General features: G+C 43.2%; 1 protein-coding gene across 3 annotated transcripts in view; it reads left to right on the top strand.

Annotated features, from left to right (window-relative positions):
* The window catches only part of smoc1 (SPARC related modular calcium binding 1), a 243,621-nt gene that overhangs the window by 20,766 nt on the left and 194,896 nt on the right, over positions 1-27,959 (top strand). For all 3 annotated transcript variants that reach the window (XM_060828350.1, XM_060828349.1, XM_060828348.1), the window contains exons 2-5: positions 1,751-1,922; positions 4,062-4,177; positions 19,995-20,094; positions 22,700-22,747. In XM_060828350.1, the coding sequence (XP_060684333.1) occupies positions 1,751-1,922; positions 4,062-4,177; positions 19,995-20,094; positions 22,700-22,747 (436 nt within the window). The remainder of the gene's footprint in view (positions 1-1,750; positions 1,923-4,061; positions 4,178-19,994; positions 20,095-22,699; positions 22,748-27,959) is intronic.

Raw genomic sequence — 27,959 nt, 5'->3', positions numbered from 1 at the left:
GGTGGGTGTGAATGGGATGCTGTTTGGAGAGTTAGTGTTGACTTAATGGGCTGAGTGGCCTGCTTCCACACTAGGGATTCTAATAGTGGGCTGAAGACTTTCTTGAATGCAGGAATCTGACTTGTTGTCACTTGTCTGGTTAAGCACACCAGCGGGTTACCTTGCCACCAGGTAGGGACTGGGAAATTCCAATCATTATAGGGTGCCCAGTTTATTGAGAGCTCGAGTTGAAATTGGTCTCCTTGCTGCATACCAGGAATGAAAACCGTGAAACCCTGTAATGAGCATTATTTCCTCAGTTTCCTGCTCAAGGTGTCTACTCTTTGCGAGTGTCGGCAGGTTGGTTGACTGCGAGGACTGTGGACTGGTTGGACCGAGGGGTGTGTGCTGTATGACTCGATAACTGAATCCGATTCCATCCTCACCCAGTGCAGGAGATTGGTCAGGAAAAGGAGCAAGAATCTCTTTCTGTTCCTGCCTTGAGATGTTGAGGCAAACTGGGCTCCTGCTCCATCACTGTCACCTCAGCTGAATCCAATTGAAGCCATCCAGACCAAGGTTACTGAGTTTTATTAAAAGGTGGTTCCACATACTCTGACACAGAGCTTACAACAATTTGCTGAAGAATTGATGAGAGTTAAACCCTCAATATGCTTTTGTTTTGTTTGTTAACTTCATGGCAAAACAATACTATTATATAATGAATGAGTCCAACATACTTCAAAGTAGCTTTCACAGTTCCATTCTACGGTGTTAGCTCAGACCTAGCTGGATTGGGCATGATGTTCGTATACTTGATACCAGATGCAAATGCAATCTACTCAGAACAGGGTCATGCCGGAATGTTCCAAGGAGCACAGCCGTGTCTTCCCTGAAGAGGTGAAACATTCATAGAGACCCTGGCTTGCGACCGATCGAAATGAGAAGGCTCATTCAGGAACACACTGAGTGATGTTGCCCGGGAATATGCAGGGGTGAAATTGAGGCATGAAGAGAGGGCGTAGATCTCCCTCTCAATGACTCATCTACCCGACCTTTCAAGCACTGCCTGCCCCATGTGTGAACAGAGTTTGGTTGGCACTTAATGCCTGATCTCAGAGCACATTGCACTGGAGTGTAGGTGAGTCACCCTCAATCTCGAGGGACTGCCAAAGGAGTCCTTTATGATTTTGCCTCCTGACTTGTTTTGATAGCACAGGCATGGAGTCCCAAGATTGTAACGCTAGAGACGGCAGTGAAGCTGACTTCATCGTCTGAGTGTGGGTGTACTGACTCTGATTCAGAGCGCTCTTTGTGCAGTGAATGGCAGCTGTACCAACATTCTTGGCACTGTTGAACTGGGTTTTATTTTGATCTACCTGTCAAATTATTGTCATCTGCGTTATTTAGCAAAGTGACATGTCGACAGGGTGAGTCGCACCAATGGCAGCCAACACTGTGCTTTGCTCCAAAACAAACATTGCTCACTTGCCCTGCTTTCCCAGTCAAGGTGCCTGGAGAGTTTCAGATTGCAGGCCAGTGTTGATTGACACGAACTCCTTCAGGCGCCTTTTTTCTGGAAATTGTTATGCCATCTGTGAAAAGACATTCCGAGATATTATTTTAAGACACATTTGGCCTTCGTAACTACTGTGTTGCAAAACTGTTGTCCTTCAGAGATTGAGGTTGTCAAAAATCGAGCTTGCTGGTTTTGTTGCACAGTCTGTCCCAGTGTTTGGTGTTTTTTCATGTAGGATTCTTTTATTATCAGTTTCTAATAGGAGACCGCGACCAAGACCTGGAGTGCAATGTCCATTGTACTGGCTCTCAGCTGAAGCCCCTCTGTGTGTCGGATGGTCGGACGTATGAATCGAGATGTGATTACCTGAGGGCCAAGTGTAGGGACTCAACACTGGAGATCACGCATCGAGGCAGATGTAAAGGTAACTCACTTGCCCTCTCCCTATCCTTCACAGTATCACAGATAATGTGTGAGCCAATAGCTATTTGTTGTCCACTGAATCATTACAATAAGCTGGTAAATCTCACTGGGAGATTCCAATTGGCTACATCACAGCGCTCTGAGGATGATGGAGGCCATGTTTTATTTTGGGCATTATTGGGGTGACAGAATAGACATGGAATCATGAGGACAGAAGGTTATTTTACCTTCACTCTTTGAAAGAGCTGTCCGTCCAGAGTCCACTCCCTTGTTATCTCCCCACAGCTTCTTACTCTTAAATTTTTTATTCAAGTAGCTTCTGAAAGTCACTACTGAATCTGCGTTCACCACTATTTCAGGCAGTGCATTGTAGATTATGGCAACTCCAAGAAATCCTCACCTTCCCAACCATTACCACCTGCCCCCACACCACCACCCCCACCACCACCACCGCTGCCGCCATGCTGATTCTTTTAAGAGTTATCTTAAATCCGTTTCCTCTAGTTACAGACTGTCTTGGAAACGGTTTCTTTCTACCTGCTGTATAAAGTCTTTATAATGTGGCCTACTTTTTCCCTTAATGTCCCCCACTTGGAGAGAAAGCAGCTCCAGTCTATTTAAATAACTGAAGTTGCTCATCTTAATGATCTTCTGAGTAAACATCCACTGTCAGCTCCTGTGGGTCTAGATGTCCTTCCTAATATGTGGGTCTCACAACTGTACAGGTGAGGTCCACCTTGTGATTTGCAAATATTTACAGTGAATATCATTTGGAAAGAAAGTGTGATGAATGGTCAATCCCATATTGCATGTTTTGCATTAATACTCCCTAACCTGCCTGTTTCACCCCATTTTAATATCCTTGATCTGTTTGGGCTCATCATTGTGACAACAATTGCTGCATGATGATAGGCTGGCCTGTTGAGTCAATCATCAAGTCTGTGCAGTATGGAAGCAGGCCATTCAGCCCATCGAGTTCCTCCCAACCTTCCCGAAGATCATCCCACCCAGATCCACCCCTTACCCTATCCCTTTAACTCTACATTTCCCATGGCTAACCCACCTAGCCTGCACATCCTGAAAACTATGGGCAATTTAACATGGCAAATCCACCTAAGCTGCACATCCTTGGACTGTGAGGGGAAGACGGAGCACCTGGGGGGGAAACTCACACAGTCACGAGGAGAATGTGCAAAGCCCACACGTACAGTCATTCCGGTTTGGAATTGAGGAGGGGTCCCTGTTGCTGTGAGATAGCAGTGCTAACCACTGAGCCACCATTATGCTCCTAATCCCTCACTGTCATGGTGTTACCACAAGCTGGTGACTTGTTTTCCAGGCTTTCCACTGCCAGCATTCTCTGTTTAGGTAAGGAAACACAGGCATTCACTGTAACAGCAGCTGCAGCCTCTCACAGCTAGCAAGGCCTGGAGCGAGAATCCAACTTGGGACTTCTCTGGGCTAGAGGCAGAGAGTGTAACCCATTGACCCTGCCTAGTTCCCCGGTTTTGTGACTCACTCAATGCTGTATAATGAATTTAACCTCAAAGAATGAATAAATCTGGAACAGGTCTCAGTAATAGTCTAAAGGGATATGGCCAAACGTAAGCAATTTAGTTTGGGAAAACTGTTGATATGGGCCAGTTGTCTGTTTCCGTGCTGCATGACTCTGTAATGGGGATTGTGAAAATATGTTCAAGATCCTGAACAAAAAATTAATAAATCAGCTAATCTGAATCAAAGTAATTCAGAATATAACACTCTGTTCTGTCGATGTTAAATAATATTTTGTTGATTGCTTTGAATGTGTTGAGAAGTCTCCCTTAATAAGTGGTATGTTTTTTTATTGCCCTCTTCTCTTGTATTTAGGTGCAAGTTTAGAATAGAGATCTGCTCACTTCTTAGGTTTGGTATGCGGGAGACTCTTGATACTGAGGGAAAGGAGAGTAAAAGAAGGAGGGGATAACTCACACTGTTAATCTGAGACCAAAACCTCATTTCTGGCCTCATGCCGGGATCTGTTTTGAAGGGTGTGGGGCGAAGAATCCTCAGCAAAGCTTTTGGGGAAGTGGAATATATTTGGTTCATGCTAAAGGCCATAAATACAAGAGTCAAAACAAAGTCTCCTTCATCTTTACAGAATCCGGTCCAACCAAATGTCGGACAGAAAGGGCGCAGCAAGCGCAGGAACAGGCCAAAAAACCGCAGGAACCAGTTTTCATTCCCGAATGTAATGAAGATGGCTCATTCGCTCAGGTACTCTCATGGTGAACAAGTGTAGGCCCTGGTCAGTTGTGGAGCAGTCACATCCCATTTATAGTTAAAGTTTCCATGACAAAGTTCCATGGAAACACCTTGGGACATTTCACAAAGTTAAAGGCAATGTACAAATGCAAGTTTGTTGTTGTAAAGTACCCACAGCCCCATTGTACTTGTATAACTGGACGTGCATCTGTCTGAGTTCTCTTCACCAGCTTTCTAATATTATGTTGTCTGCTTTCCTCTTTTTGTTGAAGTAAACCAATTTTGGGGATTTATTGTCACCTCCTGCACCCATAAAGTATTCGCTTTTGCACAGCAGTTCTGTGGAGAAAAAATGCAAAGAGATTTCATTTTGTTTGCTATCACAAAACATCATGAACTGATTTTTGCTGAGGTATAGAAGTTCAGAACATTTGAGGCCTTATTCCCATTGAAAACAGATTGCCAATATTTCTCCATAGAATGTGAATGTGAGCCAACCATGTGATGGAATCAGAGAGGTGACTGTATCTCACCCGTAGCCTTGCTGTTTAGGAATGATGTTGACAGCTCTACTTGTGGAGGTATTAAGTTGATGCTGTTAGTTTTGAGATGCATTTTTCAATCAATAATGCACGGTATTGTATCTGTCAATATATAAATATGCGCTTGACATCGACTTTACAGCCACAAAGCAAGCCATTCAGCCCATCTTGTCTATGCTGGTGTTTATACTACACCCAAGCCACCTTCTGTTCTTTTTACTTCACCCAGTAAATCCTTTCTACTGCACCTTTCTCTCTGCCGTGTTTACCTCTTAAATTAGTCAATGGTTTCGACCTCAACTGCTCTAGGAGGTGAAAGTGAGTACTGCACGTGCTGGAGATCAGAGTCAAGATTAATGTCGTGCTAGAAAAGCACAGCAGGTCAGGCAGCATCCGAGGAGCAGGAACATCGACGTTTCGGGCAAAGGCCCTTCATCAGGAGGTGACGAGTCCTGTGTCCTCTGACAGTAATAACTTGTACAATCAGCTACCTTTGAAGGCAGAACCAGTCTTTGTGATTCTCAACCCTTATGATTCCCAAGCTACGTGAGGAATGGCTTCACATTTCCCCACAGAGCTTCAATACCCTCTTGATTTATTGGAGGAGACCATTAAAAATGGCACATTGTTAAATCTCTCCTGATCCTACACTGTTGGGCTATGAACCCCCACCCTGATCCAGTATTTCAGCTTGTAAACTTCAAACTCAGAGTACTACCAACAGGGTCAAGCTGATACCTGTTGTATCATATGTGTCAAAGAAATAATCATGCATTTCTGTTTCAGTTTATTCCTCCCTTACTCCTTTTGTTCTGCTGCTCCATCTCTTGTGAGCATTTCTTTTGGTAAGTTAATCATTGAAGATGGAACATATCTGCAAGTGATGGAAGCATTGATGTGGTTGTTTAGTGTAGGGTTGACAGAAGGAAGCAATTGGGTCAAAAGTATTTGTCTTCTGGAAGTGAGGTGGTGGTTGGGCATATCTTTGTTATCATCATCAGTTTTCCTTCATGCTCAAAGATGGCTGTTTCATGTTTTTATAGAGTCATCTGTTGTGCATTTTAAAATGTGTTATGGACTAGACCAAACCCCCTCAAAATATATTGAGAAGATAATCTAGACTCTAACCTTTTCTTAATTTAAAGATAAGCGTTTTCCAGAAACAACTCAATTGGTCAAATCAGTGGATTTGAAGCAAACCACTCTTTATTCGCACACTATAGTTCATTTACTAGGAAAGGAAGAAGAAATTGAAGTAACTTAATACTGCTGGAAAACTAAACAGAATAAAAGGTTATTGAACTCCTATACAGTAACTGTTCCCGGATGGTAACATTGCACAAAGACACCCTTGACAAAGGAAAATTCAGACAAAAAAAAAGATTGCCTCACATGCAACTCCAGCAGCAGGAAGAGAACCCCCAGCTTTTAGCTATAACCGAGAGAGAGAGAGAGAGAGATAAAACAGCTTCCATTTCTTCAAGATCCCAGTAACTGCTACTAAAAGCTAAAAATAAAATCCTGGATCTGTGGATGCTTGACCCCACCCATTCAGGCTACTTCTATTGTTCAAATTTTAAAACGGCCTCCCAACCTGTTTACTTTATTGGTTTCAAATAGACAGCTCTGTCTTAAAACCTCTCTTCAAAAAATAATCCAGGACAAAATACGCCTCTTAAAGCCATTGTATCATCACAACTGGCAATGGAGTGTGCTTGCAGACTGACTCCATGGGCCAGGATGAATTGTCTGATTCTTTTGGGACTGGCCAGACTTATGTTTTTTTTTTCTTTTAATTCCTGCTTCTGTTTGAAAGAAGCAGCAGCAATATTTGAGATTGCGACCCAGGTAGATCCTCCTTGTGCATTTTTCGCCAAGTCTGTTGTGGCTGTGCTACATTTAGAGTCATAGAGATGTACAGCATGGAAACACACCCTTCGGTCCAACTCGTCCATGCCGACCAGATATCCCAATCCAGCACCTGGCTCTTATCCCTCCAAACCTGTCCTATTCATATACCCATCCAGATGCCTTTTAAATGTTGCAATTGTACCAGCCTCCACCACTTCCTCTGGCAGCTCATTCCATACATGTACCACCCTCTGTGTGAAAAAGTTGCCCCGTAGGTCTCTTTTATATCTTTCCCCTCTCACCCTAAAACTATGCCCTCTAGTTCTGGACTCCCGACCCCAGGGAAAAGACTGTTTATTTATCGTATCCAAGCTATGATTTTAAAAACCTCTATAAGGTCAGCCTCTGACGCTCTAGGGAAAACAGCCTTAGCCTATTCAATCTCTCCCTGTAGCTCAAATCCTCCAACCCTGGCAACATCCTTGTAAATCTTTTCTGAACCCTTTAAAGTGTCACAACATCTTTCCAATAGGAAGCAGACCAGAATTGCACGCAATATTCCAACAGTGGCCTAATCAATGTCCTGTACAGCTGCAACATGACCTTCCAACTCCTGTACTCAATAGTCTGATCAATAAAAGAAAGCATACCAAACGCCTTCTTCACTATCCTATCTACCTGCGACTCCACTTTCAAGGAGCTATGAACCTGCATTCCAAGATCTCTTTGTTCAGCAACACTCCCTAGGACCTTAGCATTAAATATATAAGTCCTGCTAACATTTGCTTTCCCAAAATGCAGCACCTCTCATTTATCCAAAATAAACTCCATCTGCCACTCCTCAAACTATTGGCCCATCTGATCAAGATCCAGTTGTAATCTGAGGTAACCTTCTTCTCTGTCCACTACACCTCCAATTTTGCAAACTTACTAACTATACCTTGATATTTGTATCATTTCCTGAACAGTACTGTCAAGGAGAACTTGAACCTTGTTACTTACATTGTCCCAAGTCTACGTTGTCTGCCTTAGAGATTTTATTAGCGGTTATATGAGTGACATGTCCACTATATGTGAGCTGTGCAGTCATGCTGAGTGCTTCAGTATCAGACATTCCTGCTCTTTGGAGTACCTCAGTGTTGGGCACTTTGATCTCCCATTGAATACCTACAATTTTAAGGATGGTTCATAGGGAATCTGTCCAACTGCTTAATATATCCGGAGTAGGTAGTTCATGTTTCACCACTGTAAAGGAGGGTAGGTATTATCACAGTTCAGCCTTTCATTGTAAGTGTGATTCCTTGTTTCCTCCACTATCTCTTGCACAAGTGGGAAATTGCTGATCTCACTCTGCAGTTCCAATGACTGGACATTTCTGGAACTTGTGCTTCTGCAATGGTTGAAGTTATCTGCAGCCTTCAGGCTGTCACCAATCGTTCTAGTTGGTGGCGTAGTCAGAACTTAGGGACATTTGCATGTGCATCTTTGTCTCTCTTAAACTGATTGTTAACTCATTTTGTAAACCAGTAATTAATCCTTTGAAAGCCATGCCCACAGTGCACACAACGGCACGAATATCAGCAAGTGGCATTTTCCATATCATCATCTCTGGTATCTAAGGTGAGGATTTCAGTCATCTCAGGTTGAAGAGGTTATTGCTTACTCTGAACTGGATGTATATTCCATCAATAATTTAGATCAAATACCTCAGAGAACATGGCAACAAACAGTATACTGAAGAGCACGGGGCCCATGAGACACATGTATATTTGTTACATCGAAGAGGTCAATGTGTTCACCACAATCAGAGACTCTCATTGCCACTCCATCGTTAAAATGCTGTGTCGGGTTTACAACCTCAACAGGACACCCAGGTTTGGCAAAATCTCCCACAATATTAATTGTATTAAAGGCTTTTGTCAGGCACAACAGAGTTCCATCAGTTGTTCACCAATGCACTGTCGAAGGGTGAAGATCATATCACAAGTTCCTCTCTCCCTTGAAAGTGGAGTCGCAGGTAGATAGGATAGTGAAGAAGGTGTTTGGTATGCTTTCCTTTATTGGTCAGAGTATTGAGTACGGGAGTTGGGAGGTCATGTTGCGGCTGTACAGGACATTGGTTAGACCACTGTTGGAATATTGCGTGCAATTCTGGTCTCATTCCAATGGAAAGATGTTGTGAAACTTGAAAGGGTTCAGAAAAGATTTGCAAGGATGTTGCCAGGGTTGGAGGATTTGAGCAATAGGGAGAGGCTGAACAGGCTGGGGCAGTTTTCCCTGGAGCGTCGGAGGCTGAGGGGTGACCTTATAGAGGTTTACAAAATTATGAGGGGCATGGATAGGGTAAATAGGCAAAGTCTTTTCCCTGGGGTCAGGGAGTCTAGAACTAGAGGGCATAGGTTTAGGGTGAGAGGGGAAAGATATAAAAGAGACCTAAGGGGCAACTTTTTACGCAGAGGGTGGTATGTGTATGGAATGAGCTGCCAGAGGATGTGGTGGAGGCTGGTACAATTGCAACATTTAAAAGGCATTTGGATGGATATATGAATAGGAAGGGTTTGGAGAGATATGGGCCGGGTGCTGGCAGGTGGGACTAGACTGGGTTGGGATACCTGGTTGGCATGGACTGGTTGGACCGAAGGGTCGGTTTCCGTGCTGTACACCTCTATGACTGTTTGACTTCCTCTGACTTTCTGGCAGTTCTCAACATGTTCTGCTGAGTAGAACTTTATCTCAAATCTTACCAGATATCACAAGCAGCAACATTCCTCAGTGCTTATCATGCAGAGATTTTTGCCTTTTTGCTTTGTACGAGTGAACAATTGCAACATCCTGGGAAATTCTTGATCCCATATTCCAAGATATAATGATGTGAGTTTGATGGCTGTCTAAGAGCCCCCAGATTTGTAACATCCTACCTGTGCTTGGAGCTTTTGTTTCGAGGTTTGGTAGTTTATCGACCTCCCAGTTTGCTGGGCAGGTTTTCACCCTCTGACCAGTCTGGAAGCTTGTCTACAGCTATCCCATGTATGGTGGATTGGTGGTATAGCAAACCCTTAAATGGGTCAGCTTGGCTCTCTTCAATAACTGTGCCATGAGTCTGGAGAGATTCCTGCCACCCCACTCCTTAATGCTGAGAACAGAAGAGTAGTGTGAAGGAGAACTGTACACAGTCTTTATAGAAATTCTTCATGTTGCAAGATCAGCAAACCTTGAAGCTCTCTGGCTCATTTAGCTGACTATGCATTTGGTGTCCCATGTAGCTTCTCTTGCAGTTGGCTGTCCTGGAATGACACCTGTGCACTGGATGAGTCTCTGTTTCTCAGGCATGCTGCATTTTGCTTATGCTGCAATTCCTCAGTGAGTTTAATGGCACTCCAAATGATTTGCCTGTACGGCATGAAACTAGGCAGAAGGCACTGATACTCTGCTTCTGCTCAATCGCAAATTGCCTTAAAATTGACTGCTCGGTTTGGAGGAGTCACAATCAGTACAGGGCTCAGGGTCCAAAGATTGTTTGTCAACAGGATGTTTAATTGAAGTTGCTGCAAGCATGTTCGAAGGCAAAGGCCACAGGGTGAACTGCAGTTTATTTTATAAGGAATGCATTGCTGTTGTAAGCATGGCATATTGACAAGGGCTGTGAGGCTTCATCTCTGTGTCAACAGAGCTATTAGTGTTTAAAACGTACATTGCTGTCTACTCCATCACACTATAGCACGGAAAGAATGAGTTTATATTTGGGAAAGAATGAGCAAACTACATTGACCTTGGTCCAGACACAGGACACTGGGCTGTTTCCGTGTCCTGAGGTAGGATTCCTTCCTGTATTACGAAGCTGGCTGAAAGGATTTGATTAGGTAGCAAGGTTGTGCATTATGGCTGAGCTGCCATAGTGAGGTCTTTGCTATTTAACCAGATATAAATGACAACTGTTTACATCTGAACATTTCAGCATTCACCACAAAGCATTACCAAACCTCTCTCCACCGCAATGTTTGTCAGTTTGAAAACTTCCCATTGCCTTTCCTTGTTGGCAGGATATATGCGCCATTCAGCTAACTGTGGGGGAGATTGTAGCAACTTTAAGCTATTACCATTGCAGACGTGTTTGTTAATTAGCTTTTGGAATCCTTAATTTTGTAAATCAAGGCACAGAATGGAAAAGGGTAATATTAAACTGTACACGGCCCGAAAATGTGATTGTTCTTCCATGTGTAGTCTCAGCTATCTTATTATGGAAAGGGCAAAGTGTAATGGAGACGGGGTGTGTACATTCACTGGGATGTTAGCTATGAAGAGGAGGAGGTTCTGATTTTGAAGAGGAGCTTGAGAAGTGAAAGCTATTTTCACTTGAAGTTGAAGACTAAAGGATTTTGAGATATGCAATGAAGTAATTACTGGTAGTTTAATTCTGTTTCTCAATGTGACAGTAATGAACAGGTAATAATTTAAGACAATCAGAGGAAGGATTCAAGCCGAGGCCCCGAAACAGGTTCCTCGGAAGGTGGGAATTCTCCGACACAAGCCATTGTTAAATCAGAGTTCTGAAATCACTTCAAAAGGAGACTGAATATCTACTTGAAAAACAGATATTGAAAGCAAATGAATTGATGAGTAAGGTTGGGAAAGGCAGTTCATGTGGGGCAAAAAGTAGGAGCTGACTTCATTGGCTAATTAGCCTATTTCTGCACCCTGGTGAATTATAAAATCTTGGCCCTCATTGTCAAATTAGGCTCAAATTAAGTCTGAGCTGGTGAGATAGGGCATGGGTCTCAATATCAGCCTTATTTTCTTGGGAGACCTGTGGAGAAGGTGCTGTGCTGATCTTGAAGAAAATAGGTTCTGTTTCACTTTAGTCCCAAGACAATAATAAAGCCTCAAAAAATTATATCAAATGCACTCGTATTTTAGTGGATTCTTTTCCTTTTGAAATCTTCCAGCTTTGTACGTTCGATCAACTGTAACGGAAATATACATTGACCGCTGCATCAGAATAACTTAAGAGATGATTTTACAATGGCATTGGTCTGATTGGCTCTTTATTAGTGAAGATTGCTATCATTGCCAATATTTATCCAAGATTGTGAAACTGGATACTTCAATTTCTCAGACTAATTAGCTGCCATGTCTAGCTAACATTTTCATATTTATTCAAATCCTACCGAGACCTGTATATTTTCATTTTATGCTCCTGAGAAATGACAGCATTCTTACGGCAGTCTTTCAAACTATAAAATGTTCTTTTGACTGCTCCATTGTGATATTCAGAAAAAAAAACCTTGGCCCGATCGTGTGAGTGAGAGTGAGTTGATTCAGTATCTGTAGGGAAAACACTTAGCCAACTGTGACCCAGCATTCTTGTACAGTGGGCGGCCCAGTGGTTAGCATCGCTGCTTCACGGTGCCAGAGATCTGGGTTCGATTCCCACCTCAGGCAACTGTCTGTGTGGAGTTTGCACATTCTCCCAGTGCCTGTGTGGGTTTTCTCTGGGTGCTCCAGTTTCCTCCCACAGTCCAAAAATGTTAGGTAAATTGCCTGTAGTATTAGGTGTAGGGGAATGGGTCTTAGTGGATTGCTCTTCAGCAGGTTGGTATGGACTTGTTGGGCTGAAGGGCCTGCTTCCATATTGTAAGTAATCTACTCTAACTCCCGGCCCAGCATCTAATGGATTTTGACCTTGGTAGCTAAGGTATATCATAGTTCTTTGTTTTAAAATTTAAATTGGGTTCTCATAATCTGAAGAAATACTCTGGGCTTGTGTCATATTTAAGCCATCTTATACTTCATATAACTTTATGATACTGTTGACTCTTCACCCTCAGACTATAAAGCATTAGGTTTATGCAGCACTGAATACAAGTACAGTCTGAGGAAGGGCATGAAAGTGGAGTTGATGCCACAGCCAGATCAACCACGATCCTGCTGAATGGTGGAATAAGTCTAGAGGAGCCAAATGGCCTACTCCCAATATGAATGGAGACCTTGAGTTTAAAATTTTCGGAAGAAGAGTAGGCCATTCAGTCCCTCAAGCCTGTTTTGCCATTCGTTGGCTGATCTGGACCACAGTGTTGTTCTTTAGATTCTACTCCTTTGATAGCCATGCTTATTGGAAAGGCCCAGTCTTGAAAATTCCAATTAAGACAGCAATTGAGGGAGAAAGTTCCAAATCACCTGCAACCCTCCGTGTGTGATGTCACCCTGAAGTAGCTCAACTTTCGTTTTAAGTTTTTTTTGCTTGTCTTTGAGAGAAAAGGGACTCCTCTGTATCTATGTTATTGTACTTCGTTTCTTCTTTGAATTTCTTCAGTTAGAGGACCCCTGAAGCCTTTAATTGAGGGAATAGTAACCAGGTTTTGAAAGGTACTTTCACATTTTAATCCTTTACAACCTAAACATGCTTTAAATATTCGTATTGTTAACAAAGTTATACACCGTATTCCAAATGCACTCTAACCAATGTCATATAAGGATCCTACATGCCTTCTGTGGAAGTAGGTTCTCCTGGTGATGCATAACAACCTTTGTTTTTCAGTATGCAAGCAGAGATTCTGCAGTAAATGTTGAGGAATCATGTTCATGTGTGAGAATGGAGCTCTACTTCAGTGTCAGCATGAACCAATTCCAGCTGAAATGTAGCCATTACAAACACCAATGTAACTTATTGCCCCTAACAGGCCATTATCACGTCATAGATTAATAGAGACATACAGCATGGAAACAGACCCTTCGGTCCAACTTGACCATACCGACCAAGTTTCCAAACTAAACTCCTCCTATTTGCCTGAGTTTGGCCCATATCCCTTTAAACCTTTCCAACACCACTGGCCATTATATGTCATTGTTGTTACATTTACCCACTTGTAATACTATTACATCTGATTCCAGCATCTCTCTATTCTCTAGAAATTGCATTAACGTTACCCCAGTCCACTTCATGTACTAGACTTGGCTAAAATGGTTCCAGGTTATCAAGGCAAAGGCCAGTGTCCTGACCACAGGATACCTTAATTCCTTTATTTCCAATTTGAACCACTTCTTCATTCCAAAGGACTCAGCTACTTCAACTCTTGACCAAAATCACTTTCTGCTAATTCTATTCCTGTATGCTGTCCATTTTGTTTTAAACCCAGTGTGTAGTAATCTATGGCTGTTTCTATTAGCTCTGAACTTACTTGGTGCCCAGTTATTCATTGAGCTAAATTTTCCTGTGAGTTGCTTATTGTTTCCTGATTGTACTTCCTTCTTTAGTTCACCATAAAACCCAACACGTTTCCCCTTCTTTCAGTTCTGAAGAAAAGTCATATTCGATTTGATACATTAACACTGTTTATCTTGCTGTCGATGCTGCTAGACTTGTGGAGTATTCCTAGCATTTCCGTTTTCATTTCTTTCAATCCTGTTGTCATTCCGGTGAATCCCTGCTGTACACCGCCAAAAGACACGATTATTCCTGATGCTCAAAACTATAGAACTTCAAGACGCTTGGAATTCAAAATTCTTTCAAACAAAGGCTAACGTCCCTCTGCCTTTAGATTCCCCGTGAAAGTGCTTAAAATACTTGTTTCCTTAAATGTCTAATTTCCATTGCTCCTTTGCACGTCTGTGTCATGACTCATCATTTAGCACATGTTCAGATTTTTTTTTCACGCACCTGGAGCATTGAACCTCGCCTGACATCGATCTCCTCACTGTCTCTGTTTTGGTCCCTCTCCAACCTCCAGCACCCATTCACAAAACTGACTATCCCCCCCCCCCCCAATTCAGTGCTGTGTGCAATCTCAGACATATAGCTCTCTGTCGTTTCATCCGGTCATTCATATAGCAGGTGAAGGCTGAGACTGCACCTTGTCATATCCTGCTGACAAGAGAACACTCAGTCTCTCATTCCCATTCAATTCCTGACCCAGATCACAAGGTTATGTTCAATTTGTGCATGTTCATACAATCATGGAGCTGTACATCACGGAAACAGACCTTTGGTCCTATTTGTCCCTGCCGACCAGATATCCCAAATCAATCTAGTCCTATTTGCCAACATTTGGCCAATATCCCTCGAAACCCTCCTATTTATATACCCATCCAGATGCTTTTTAAATATTGTAATTGTAGCAGCCTCCACCAACTGCCTCTAGCAACTCATTTCATACACGCACCACCTTCTGCGTGATAAAGTTGCCCCGTTTAGATCTTTCCTGCCTCACTTTAAACCTACGCCCTCTAGTTTTGGACTCCCCCACCCTGAGGAAAAGACCTTGCCTATTCACCTTACGTAAACCTCTCAATTTTATAAACCTCAAGAAGGAAAACCATGGAAACCCACATCAACATTACCTGGATATCCAACCCCGAAAATTAGATGGGCTTGACCTTTCCATCACAACTTCATACTGACTCTATGGTTCATCAATATTTGACCAAAGTAATGATTTGGATGCGAGCATAAGAGGTACAGTTAATAAGTTTGCAGATGACACCAAAATTGGAGGTGCAGTGCACAGCGAAGAAGGTTACCTCGGATTACAATAGGATCTGGACCAGATGGGCCAATGGGCTGAGAAGTGGCAGATGGAGTTTAATTCAGATAAATGCGAGGTGCTGCATTTTGGGAAAGCAAATCTTAGCAGGACTTATACATTTAATGGTAAGGTCCTAAGGAGTGTTGCTGAACAAAGAAACCTTGGAGTGCAAGTTCATAGCTCCTTGAAAGTGGAGTCGCAGGTAAATAGGATAGTGAAGAAGGCATTTGGTATGCTCTCCTTTATTGGTCAGAGTATTGAGTACAGGAGTTGGGAGGTCATGTTGCAGCTGTACAGGACATTGGTTAGGTCACTGTTGGAATATTGCGTGCAATTCTTGTCTCCTTCCTATCAAAAAGATGTTGTGAAACTTGAAAGGGTTCAGAAAAGATTTACAAGGATATTGCCAGGGTTGGAGGATTTGAGCTGTAGGGAGAGGCTGAAAAGGCTGTGGCTGTTTTCCCTGGAGCGTCAGAGGCTGAGGGGTGACTTTATAGAGGTTTACAAAATTATGAAGGGCATGGATAGGGTAAATAGACAAAGTCTTTTCCCTGGGGTCAGGGAGTCCAGAACAAGAGGGCATAGGTTTAGGGTGAGAGGGGAAAGATATAAAAGAGACCTAAGGGACAAATGTTTCACAGAGGGTGGTACGTGTATGGAATGAGCTGCCAGAGGATGTGGTGGAGACTGGTACAATTACAACATTTAAGAAGCATTTGGATGGGTATATGAATAGGAAGGGTTTGGAGGGATATGGGCCAGGTGCTGGCAGGTGGGACTAGATTGGGTTGGGATATCTGGTTGGCATGGATGGGTTGGACTGAAGGGTCTGTTTCCATGCTGTACATCTCTATGACTCTATAACTAGTCTTTACAGGCAAGAATGCAAACATCTAATTCTGTAAATTAGGGGGCTACGGCATTAGGATGGAGCATGTTAATGCCCCTGTCTGGATATTGTGGGCAAATGAGGAGGGTTTGGATGGTCTCCTTGATGACCCAAGTCAGGCTCTTAAGTAAGCAATTAATACCCTTTCTCTGACTTAATGGGTGGCAGGAGAGGTCCATTCCAGTTATGCAGCTTGGTAGGTTTGACCTGCTAACTGCTAGCTAGTGAAAGTGGAGGATGTGGGCATCTCCTTCCAGGTTGCAGATACCTAACACAGCCCCTTGCCTACCTTCTACACCCACCTCATCTTGCTCTGCTCCTTCCTCCTTACTTTCTGGAGCTTGCTATCCTGACCCCAGCGAGATCCTCGAGTTTTCGAGTGTCCGTGGCTACCTTTCCTCCTGCAAAACTAGCAGTGGCCACTGTTCCTCTGGTAACGCAGAATGGCTGACTTCCGATTGGCCCGTCACTCTGTGAGTTGAGAAGCCATTCTGGAGATGGATGGAATTCCCACCTCATTCTAATTTAAGGATCTTCAGCTGAAAAATTAAAGCATGTTGACATGTTAGTGCATCATGAGCTCATTATCAGGGAATCCAGCTTTCTGCCTCTAATGTTTGTTTCTAGTAGCTTCCTGACAATTGATCTTAAACTGACATTGTCACCTGGTTTTGAATAGTAGAGTAACATTTGAAATTTGTCTTTTTCAGCTGTACAGTTCCCAAATCCATGGGGAAATTATGACCACTATGTCAGCAGTTTCCATATCTATCCATTTTACAACCAGGAGCAGAAATTATCAGGTCCTGGAAATTTGACTTCTATTATGCTCTTCATTAATTTCTAACTTCATATCACTTTCCACTGTCGAAATGATATGAAGTAAGAATTTAAGAAGTCTTCTATTATTATCCCATTATAACATATTCTTCTTTGTAACTCTCTTTTTCTTCAAATAGTTATATTTTAGAAAATACTCGGTTAGATTTCATTTCCCATCCAAGAGTTTCAATATTCTCAGCTTGCATCTTCTTTGTTTCTCAGTAGTACAGAACTTGAATATTGGTGATAAGAGACCTTGTTGTAGCTTTCTATCCTGCACTAATCAGGACAAATGCAAGAATGCAGAACTTCAAATAATCACAACAATTTATATGACGTGAGGAAATCAAGTCGACAGTGATTGGTTGTAGCGTTGCAATGGAGAAAGCAGCGGGGTACTACAGACACCTTAAGCTCCCAGGTAATTCAGTAAATGTCGCGTCTTAAATAAACTCTTCCCACTTGCTGAGCAGGGTTCCTAAATGAGAATGGATCTTGGTCCTGGCTAATTTATTTGGCTCATTTCTGTTTCACATAATCTCTTTCAAAGGAAGGTAGGGAGGTTCCCCTCAGTGCCTGGGTGAAATGTATCCCTGAACCAAAATTGCTAAAACCAGCCATTGTTGCTTATGGAATCATGCTATACACAAAGTGGCTGCGGCATTTCTGACATCACAGAATTTCAAAAGTCCTTAATTATTGTAGTTCTGTTCGCCGAGCTGGAAGTTTTTGCTGCAAAGGTTTCGTTCCCTGGCTAGGGAACATCATCAGTGCTATTGGAGCCTCCTGTGAAGCGCTGCTTTGATGTTTCTTCCGGTATTTATAGTGGTTTGTTCTTGCCGCTTCCGGGTGTCAGTTTCAGCTGTAGTGGTTTGTATATGGGGTCCATGCAAGGACTGCACAAAACACTATATAGGACAAACAGGAAGACAGCTAACAACCCGCATCCATGAACATCAGCTAGCCACAAAACGACACGACCAGCTATCCCTAGTAGCCATACACTCAGACAACCAGGAACATGAATTTGACTGGGAAAACACTACCATCATAGGACAAGCCAGACAGAGAACAGCTAGGGAATTCCTAGAGGCATGGCATTCATCCACAAACTCCATTAACAGACACATAGACCTGGACCCCATATACAAACCACTACAGCTGAAACTGACACCCGGAAGCGGCAAGAACAAACCACTATAAATACCGGAAGAAACATCAAAGCAGCGCTTCACAGGAGGCTCCAATAGCACTGATGATGTTCCCTAGCCAGGGAATGAAACCTTTGCAGCAAAAACTTCCAGCTCGGCGAACAGAACTACAACAACGGACACCCGAGCTACAAATCTTCAACCAGACTTTAGTCCTAAATTAGCTGTTAAATTGTTCCTAATGTCAGGAAAACTTAAGTCTTTCTTTTCCTTTAAGGTGCTGATTGACAGACCAAAGAAAACCTTGCTAAGAGCAATGTCTTTCAACAAATATCAACCCTGGGAATATCCTATATGCAAGCAGTGCAGCAGATTTGCTGAGGGCGTTATATGAAGGGAGGGTTAAGCGTAAATAGTAACTGAGAATTATCAAGAGGACCATGGATCAACAACAACTTGCATTGAAATATTGCTTCTAACATTGTAAAATTTCCAAGCCACTTATCAAGCATACGAACCAGAAGTTGACACTGAGCTACTTGAAGGAGATATTAGGGAAGGTAAGGCAGTTTTTAGAGGTTCTTAAAAGATGACAGATAGGTAGATGTTTAGACTAGCTTTGGGAGGAGATTCTGGAGCCTGGGGTAGACAGCTGAAGATACATGGTGAAGCACTGAGATCGGAGATATATAAGGTACCGGTGTTGGAAGAATGTTGAGATTTCAGAGGATCTGTGCTGGAAGGGATTACATGGATGGGTGAGGCTGGGCTGGGAAAGAGCTGATTTCAAAAGAAGGATAAGAACAAAGATGGGCTCAACAGGATAGTGAAGAAGGTGTTTGGTATGCTTGCCTTTATTGGTCAGTGCATTGAGTATCAGGGTTGAGAGGTCATATCCTGGCTGTACAGGACATTGGTTAGGCCCGATTGGAATACTGCCTTCAATTCTGGCCTCCCTGCTAAAGGGAGGATGTTGTGAAACTTGAAAGGGTTCAGAAAAAATTTTAAAGGATGTTACCAGGGTTGGAGGGTTTGAGCTGCGGGAGATGCTGAATAGGCTGGGGCATTTTTCCCTGGAGTATTGGAGGCTGAGTGATGACCTCATAGAGGTTTATAAAATCATGAGTGGCATGGATAAGGTGAATAGCCAAAGTCTTTTCCCCCAAGGTAGGGGAGTCCAGAACTAGAGGCGATAGGTTTAAGGTGAGAGGGGTAAAATTTACAAGGGGCCTAAGGGGCAACATTTTCACACAAGAGGTTGGTGCGTGTATGGAATGAGCTACCAGAGGAAGTGATGGGGACAATATTTAAAAGGCATCTGAATGAACATATTAATAGGAAGGGTTTAAAGGGATTGGGCCAAATACTGGCAGATGAGACTGGATGAAGTTAGAATATCTGGTTAGCATGGATGAGTTGGTCTGAAGTCTCTGTTTCCATGCTGTACATCTCTGTGACTCTATAATAGCTGTGCTTCAATTTGAAGATTATTTCATGTACTGGCATTGGAAGCAGTCCAGAGAAGGGTCACTGGGTTGGTCCTGGTATGGAGCAATCAGGCGAGGTTGAGTTTGTTGGGCTTGTTTTCATTAGAAGAATGGGAGGTAGCCTTATTGAAACATATAGGGTCCTTAGGAGACTTGGATAGGGAAGATTTGGAGAGGTTGCCTCTTCATATGGAAGAGTTTAGGCCCGGAGGCATAATCTCAGAATAAGGGGTTGCCTACTTAGGACAGAGATGTGGATGAATTTCTTCCCTCAGAGGGTAGTGAATCTGTCAAATTCTTTACCACAGAGGGCAGTGGAAGCTGGGTCATGAATTGAAATCAAGACTGAGATAGATTTCTAATCAGTGAGGGAATCAAGGTTATGGGGAAAAGTCAGTCAAGTGGAGCTGAGGACTATCAGATCAGTCATGATCTCAGTGAAAGATGGAGGAGATTGAATGGACTGAATGGCCTACTTCTGTCTCCCTCTGCACCATGAAGGCCAATATACAGGCATGTTGGCTCAGTAACTAAATCATCCTTTGTTTTAACCCCTTTTGCTGGACAGGTGCAGTGCCACACATTCACAGGATACTGTTGGTGTGTTACTCCAGATGGGAAACCCGTGAGTGGATCTTCAGTTAAAAATCAAACACCCGTGTGTTCAGGTACCATGCATTTACTTCAGTGTTTACAATTGTCCCTTATTCAAGCAGAATAAGTGTTTCGTTGCATGTGCTACCTCTGACATGCTCACTCTAGGGTCACACAGAAAGACCATTTTTGCTGGAGTCTGTCTATTTATAGAGCCACAGAGATGTACAACGTGGAAACAGGCCCTTCGGTCCAACCCGTCCATGCCGATCAGATAAACTAATCTAACCCCATTTGCCAGCATTTAGCCCATATCCCTCCAAACCGTTCCTATTCATATACCCAGCCAGATGCCGTTTCAATGCCCTAATTGTACCCGCCTCCTCCATTTCCTCTGACACCTCATTCCATTCATGCACCACCCTCTGCCTGAAAAAGTTGCCCCTAGGGTCCCTTTTAAATGTTTCTCCTCTCACTTTAAACCTATGCCCTCTAGTTTTGGACTCAACTATCCTGGTAAAAAGACCTTGGCTATTTACCCTATCCATGCCTCTCATGATTTTATAAACCTCTATAAGGTCACCCCTCAGCCTCCGTCACTCCAGGGAAAACAGCCCCAGCCTGTTCAGCCTCTCCCTGGAGCCCCAACCCTGGCAACATCCTTGTAAATTTTTTCTGAACCCTTTCAAGTTTAACATCTGCCTAAAGATTTTAACATTCACTCGTCTGGGTGCACTGGCGAGATATTTTTAATCTTGTAGAGGACCAGCACAGGGACGGGAGGCTGAATGTCCTCCTCCATTCTGTGACCTTTTGAATACAGTAGAATCCCCATATCCGTGGATTCCGTTTCTTCGGTTTCCGTTATGTGCGGTTTACCGCGGCCCGAAAATATTACATGGAACATTTCAGAAGTAATTCCAGGGGGCTGCCGGGGTGGTAAATTTCCCATTTAACTGATAGGATTTGCTACTATCTGCTGTTTTGGGCATCTGCGGGAGGTCTTGGAATGTGTCACCTGTGGATACGGGGATAAGGGGAGGGGGGGATGGTTCTGAGGGGTGTTTGGGGGGGGGGGGGTTGGTGGAGGGAGGGGGGTGCCGTTGTACTAAGTTTCTTCCACAGTTAAACTGCTTCAGCACCTTTTCAACTTGCAAAGCCACAGTCAGGATGCCCATGGGAGCCTGTTTCGTTAAGCTTTATGAACAGTTACTGAAGAATGGTTGACTATTTGCAGTTTGGAGTGCGACCTTCCCTCAGTGTACGTTCCACAGCGTTTGTTTCATTTTGCAAAAGAAAACCTGTGCCACTTTCCTGTCACTTCAAATATTATTCATGGAATGCGTTAAAGAATGCTGGAACATTGCCCCCAACTGCTGTGATCGCACGTGGTTAATTTACAAGTCCACCAGGTCAGTTTAGCGAAAGGAAGATCCCACAGGAAGATGGAGGGGCTGTGGGAACTGAAAAACGCCGGAAGAGTTGAAGAATGTATGCAGGGGAATGGCGCGGAGTCTGCACATTCCTCCCTTTGTTGGTGTGAGTTTCCTCCTGGTTTCCTCCCATAATCCAAAACTGTGTAGGTTAGGCAGAGTGGCCATGCTAAATTACCCACAGTGTCTATGGAAGTGCAGGATAGCTGGATTAGGCATGGGAAATGCAGAGTTACGGAGATAGGGTAGGGTGGGTTAGGTCTAAGTGGGATGCTTTTTGGAGGGTCGGTGTAGACTCGATGGGCCGAGTGGCGTGCTTCCACATTTTAGGGATTCTATGATGGTTTTGAGCTGGCAGCCACACCCTCTTGCATTTGTAAACCAATGTGACCAGGCTATAGGAAAGAAGGACACTTCTTCAGATGCTGCTGTAAGTAATTCAGACAATAACTCGGTTCTCTAAAAAGACATCTTTCTCTCAAATGGGTGGCTGGTTGGACATTAGATTGAATCCCAAACCTCTGTTTCACCACCTGATTCATTTCTGTCAGGCATTGGACAGTGAATGGAGGTGAAATTCCCTGGGGTTGCCTTTTGTTGGCCACTGGCTGGACAACGTGCGGGAAAACTCACTTACACAGAAGCTAGGATGGAATATTCGCCTGTGTTCCTGCAGGGGAAGTTCAGTGAAGGATGTACAATGGGACGGTGAGAAATGAATCAGCGGAGGAGTGGAGAAAGAAGACAGATCCTAAGCTGGTGGAAAGTGGTGATGAATACGAAGTAAAGATGCTGGTTGCAGTATGTGATGAGTGCTTTTAACTGATGATGAATTTATCATTCATGACCAATTGGCTCTCTCCCTATTTACACATTGTTGTTGATGCAGTGGTGTGAGGGCGGTCCGTATTGAACATCTTTTATTGAATACCGCCTCGGAAGTATCCTGTAAGACCTTAGCACTCAAATCCTTAGCTCACTTTACACCAAATATTTCCTCTCAATGGTTTTAATGGCATTTGTTTGAAGTATAACAGTGGATTCATTTCAAGAGCCCAGAGAATATATTGTTGCTTAGCCACTCCCTTCAAAGCAAAAGCAGAAATGGTTTGATCCGGAGAGGTGCCAAGATAGTGTGTAAACTCTCTCTTCCTCTGAACACTGTCTGTATTCAATATTGATGGCCCCTTATTATTGAGTACTGTGAGTGATTGGTCTGTAAATGGCGATCTTCTTTATTTTGAAGGTTCAGTAACTGATAAACCCTCGGGACCCAGCAGTTCCGGCAGAAAAGGTGAGTTAAGTTTCCTTGCCTTGATCCAGCGGTCTCTTTCCTCTCTGCACGTTCCCAATGCATGTTAGTGATCACTGTGGTTCTTTAGACTATTGGGCAAGAGAGGAGGAGGAGGTCTTTATATGCCAGTGATTATGATGGTGGCAAATTGTGCCCCTTTCTCTTAACCTTTAAAATGCGAGATTATATTGTATGGTAGCTCGATTGGTCATCGGTATTCTGGTTTGGTTGTGGTTGTTGGTGTATGAGATTTGTACATCTACTTGCTAAGCCTCACCTGCAGCCACCCTGTTGCTGTAAGGAATATCATGAGGCTATAGTCCAGTAGGTTGCTCCTTCACACAGTGTGTAATTGCCTCAGTACAAATTATAAATGTCTCGGTTGTGAATTTGTAATGCCTGACTTACGTGAACTGGATTTGCCCGTTGTGTCCTTGTGTTTCTTTCCCAGTGAATTGACTTCCATGCTACACATAGAGATGACACTGGGACCATGAATGTTTGGAATTTAATATAATGCTCTCCTCGGAATCCTAGGATTTTGCTGGTGTGGATCTTTTTTTTCCCTGTGCTGTAGGGATCATCTGCCAGGCGCAATGGCGCTGGGAGGAATAGGATGTGAGCTTGTGTCTTGCTTCTGCATTCAGGTGTGCTTCCAAACTTGGCATTGCCACGTGGGTAACGTATTGAGCAGGGCCTCTTATGATAATGGGCAGGGAGGACGATTGAACCACAGCACACAATGCCTCTCAGCTAACCTCAGACTTGCATGGGCAAAGGTTGGGATTGCCAATCCCTAATGACTCTTTTGGCTACAGATGGAACAGGGCTTTGTGCAACCTGAACTGGGATTAAGGCTGGTGGAGGTAGTTCCCAACACTGAGTACAATGGGAATGGATGGGGCACCATGGAATTTTGTTATTGTTTCCGGTCTGCACTAATAGAGGGCATCTCCCAAACCCAATTCAGCTCAGACTTTCTTATTGATAAGGCCACCATCTATACATTGACCAGACTCTCACCTTTCTAACTGGAGGAGTGGCATCAATAGTCTGAGGGTTAGAATAAACAAGAAAACCACAATGAGGTTGTGTTCATTTGTGCCTTATTATTAGGGGTGCCACACTCAGTTTCAGACCCTCTGTGCCAGCATTAAGATAAACAAGTTGACTTGACACATACTAACAATAAAGCTCAAATGAATAACTTTGAAGTCTGTACAGCCCTTACCAACTGCAAGTTCTTTGATGTGACCTACCTCACATTTAGCAAGTGTGAAATTTGCTTTTTCCAATTCAGTCAATAATGAAGATATAGAACATTACAGCACACTTCAGGCCCATTGGCCCTCAACATTGCACTGACCTGTGAAACTAATCTAAAGCCACCTAACCTACACTATTTCATTCTCATCCATATGCCTGTCCAATGACCATTTAAATGCCCTTAAAGCTGGCGACTCTACTACTGTTGCAGGCAGTGCATTCCATGCCCCTACTACTCTCTGAATAAAGAAACTACCGATATTTTTTATTCCTATATTCATCACCCCTCAACTTAAAGCGAAGTCCTCTCATGCTAGCCATCACCATTCTTGGAAAAAGGCTCTCCCTGTCCACCCTATCTAACCCTCTAATTATCTTATATATCTCATTTAAATCACCTTTCAATCTTCTTCTCTCTAACGAAAACAGCCTCAAGCCCCTCAGCCTTTCCTTGTAAGATCTTCCCTGTGTAGCAGGCAACATCCAAGTAAATGTCCTCTGAACCCTTTCCAAAGCTTCCACATCCTTCCTACAATGCAGTGACCAGAACTGTACACAATACTCCAAGTGCGGCCACACCAAAGTTTTGTATAGCTGCAACTTGACCTCATGGCTCAGAAACTCAATCCCTCTACCAATAAAAGCTAACACTGCATGCCTTCTTAAAAACACTATCAACCTGGGTGGCAACTTTCCAGGATCTATGTACCTGGACACTGAGATCCCTCTACTCATCTACACTACCAAGAATCTTACCATGAGCCCAATACTCTGTATTCCTGTTGCTCCTTCCAAAGTGAATCACCTCACACTTTTCTGAATTAAACTCCATTTGCCAACTCTCAGCCCAGCTCTGCAGCTTCTCTATGTCTCTCTGTAACCTACACCATCCTTCGTCGCTATTCACAACTCCACTGACCTTGGTGTCGTCTGCAAATTTACTAACCCACCCTTCTATGCTCTCATCCAGGTAGATTAAAAAAATGACAAACAGCAGTGGCCCCAAAACAGATCCTTGCAGTACTGAACTCCAGGATGAACATTTCCCATCAACCACCATCATCTGTCTTCTTTCAGTGAGCCAATTTCTGATCCAAACCACTAAATCACCTTAATCCCATGCCTCTGCATTTTGTGCGATAGCCTATTGTGGGGAACCTTATCAAACACCTTACTGAAATCCACATACACCACATCAACCACTTTACCCTCATCCATCTGTTTGGTCACTTTCTCAGAGAAATCAATAAGTGTTGTGAGGCATGACCTACCTTTCACAAAACTGTGTTGACTATCCCTAATCAACTTATTCCTTTCTAGATAGTTATAAATCCTATCTTTTATAATCCTTTCCAACACTTTACCCATAACTGAAGTAAGGCTCACTGGTCTATAGGGTTGTCTCTACCGCCCTTTTTGAACAAGGGAACAACACTAGCTATCCTCCAGTTTCCAGCACTATTCCTGTAGACAATGATGACATAAAGATCAAAGCCAAAGGCTCTGCAATCTCATCCCAGGCTTGCCTGAGCATCCTAGAATAAATCCCAACCGGCCCAGGGGACTTATCTATTTTTACACTTTCCAGAATTGTTAACATCTCCTCCTTGTGAACCTCAATCCCAGTAGCCTGTATCTTAGTATTCTCCTTAGCCACATTGTTATATAACAATGTGATTAGAAATTCTCAACTTCCAGTGTGGAGCATTGGTTGATTATACTTAGTTTAGTAAAAATAAATCAAGGAAATCTGATCAAAATATTTAACATAATTGTCCAATGTGGGAGTTGGAAACTTAGGATTTAGTGTCCTATTATGTACGAAGTACCAGGTAGTGTAGAAACCCCTTTCCCAAAGCCTGAATGGCTGGATCCAGTCTAAGCTGGGCTTTAAACTTCACTTTAATGACCATCAGGGTTGACTGGTGGAACTCATTGGAAGTGGATTTAAAATCAGTGAGGTATTAACTCTAAATATTTGAAACAAGATCCATTCTTCTGTTACCAACCGGTCAGCAGCAGCCATTCCATGGCTCCAAAGAATTGATGGACCCTGCTTCAACAGTGGTTTCTGGCAGAGAGTTCCAAGTTCTAATCAATCCTCTCTTTCATTTTCTTTTCCTTACCTCCCCTCTCCTAGCCCTTTTGGTGATTACTTTAATTTCTGTCCTCTCATTACAGTCTGGCTTCACCCAGGAGGAAGCAGATGCATCAAAGCAGTTGTAGCCCCGGGTAATTTTGTTGGTCACTTGCCATGTTCAGATTTGGATGGTTTTGCTTCTGCACACGTTTGTTGCAAACTGTAGACTTGGCATCTTACAGGTCAGAGTACAGTCTATCATACTGATGACTGCTGTTTGGAAGAGCTATCCAGTTAGTCCCACCTCCCTGTCCTTTCTCCATAACCCTGTTTTCCTTTTCCATTACATATAAGATTCCCATTTAAAAGTAACCTCTATAACTGCCACCCTTTAAATAGTATTTCTTTTTTACCCTGTGCAGGGCCCCTTTTAAAGAGCATTTATCCTGGCAAGCATTTACATCTCTGTTGACAATCTCCATCTGCTCCTAAAGTAACATCTCATTCAAAAAGAGAACACACAGGGGAAAAAGAAAGAATCAGACAGCAGCGAATGTGCCTTTTTAGTAACACAGGACATATTTCTCTCTCCAACTTACTGCCAGATTTTAAAACATTGGTCAATAAATCTCTGCATGCTCCCAAAGAAACACAAAAGCAAAACGTTGCCAAAGCAAGGCCTGGGGCGGAGAATGTCAGGAAACTTCAGATATTGACTTTCCCTCAATTTTCCTCATTCCCTGCAGTCGGAAGACTGTCTTTAAGGACATGGACTGCTCATGTACCTTGCCTGATTAGTGAGGTGTCTTGAGCTGTCTCTGAGTGTGGAGGAACTCCCTACTGAGTCAGATGCTGTCTCCATAAGCGAACTGAGTCCCCAGCAGCTATTGCTTAATGGTCACCAACAGCTGGTTGTATTTCTTCCAACGAGAGAGAAGGTAACTGGCATCCCTTGATGTTCAATGGCATTAGCGTCAGTGAATCAGTCACCAGAAACTGGCCTAGCCCATGGCTACAGGTGCAGAGCAGAGGCTCAGAATTCTACAGCGAGTAAATCCTCTCTCCCCAAAGCTAGTCCCTCATCTACAAGTCTCAAGTCAGGAATGCAATGGAATATTCTCACTTGCCTGGATGAGTGCAACTCCAACAACTCTGAAGCTTGACACCATACAAACAGGTCATTTGATTGGAGTCCCACCATCTTCAAAACTCATTCTCTCATCACCCATTCACAGTGGCAGCAGTGTTTTAATCAGCTACAAAATGTACTGCAGCAACTCACCAAGGCTCCTCCTGATAGCTCCCACAAAGCCCACAACCTCGAGCTCCTTGAAGGACATGAACAAAAGCTACATGGGAATACCATCACCTGCAAGTTCCCCTCCAAGCCCGACACCATCCTGACTTGGAAATAGGTCACCGTTCCTTCACTGATGCTCTCTTCCTAACAGCAATCAAAGAAGTAAATAAGTGGAGGTCTCTTCAGCGCGCTCACAGTCAGGAATTAAAAAATAATTTTAAAAAATATGCAGCATGTTGTTATGTTCTGGAATGTGCTATTTAAGGGATGGCAGAATCAGATTCAATAGTTTTTTTTCCAAAGGGGCTGGAATAAACACTTGGAAAATAAAAGGTTTTGCAGACCAAGAGTCATAGAGATGTACAGCACAGAAACAGACCTTTGATCCAACTCGTCCATGCTGACCAGATATCCTAAATTAATCTAGACCCATTTGGCAGCACTTGGCTCATATCCCTCTAAACCCTTCCTATTCATGTACCCATCTAGATCCTTTTAAATGTTGTAATTGTACCAGCCTCTACCACTTCCTCCGGCAGTTCATTCCATACATGCAGCACTCACTG

The sequence above is a fragment of the Hemiscyllium ocellatum genome, chromosome 8, assembly GCF_020745735.1.
Source record: "Hemiscyllium ocellatum isolate sHemOce1 chromosome 8, sHemOce1.pat.X.cur, whole genome shotgun sequence".
NCBI classification, from domain to species: domain Eukaryota; kingdom Metazoa; phylum Chordata; class Chondrichthyes; order Orectolobiformes; family Hemiscylliidae; genus Hemiscyllium; species Hemiscyllium ocellatum.
Note: the sequence above shows the minus strand (reverse complement) of the source record. Positions and strands in the feature narration are given on the sequence as shown.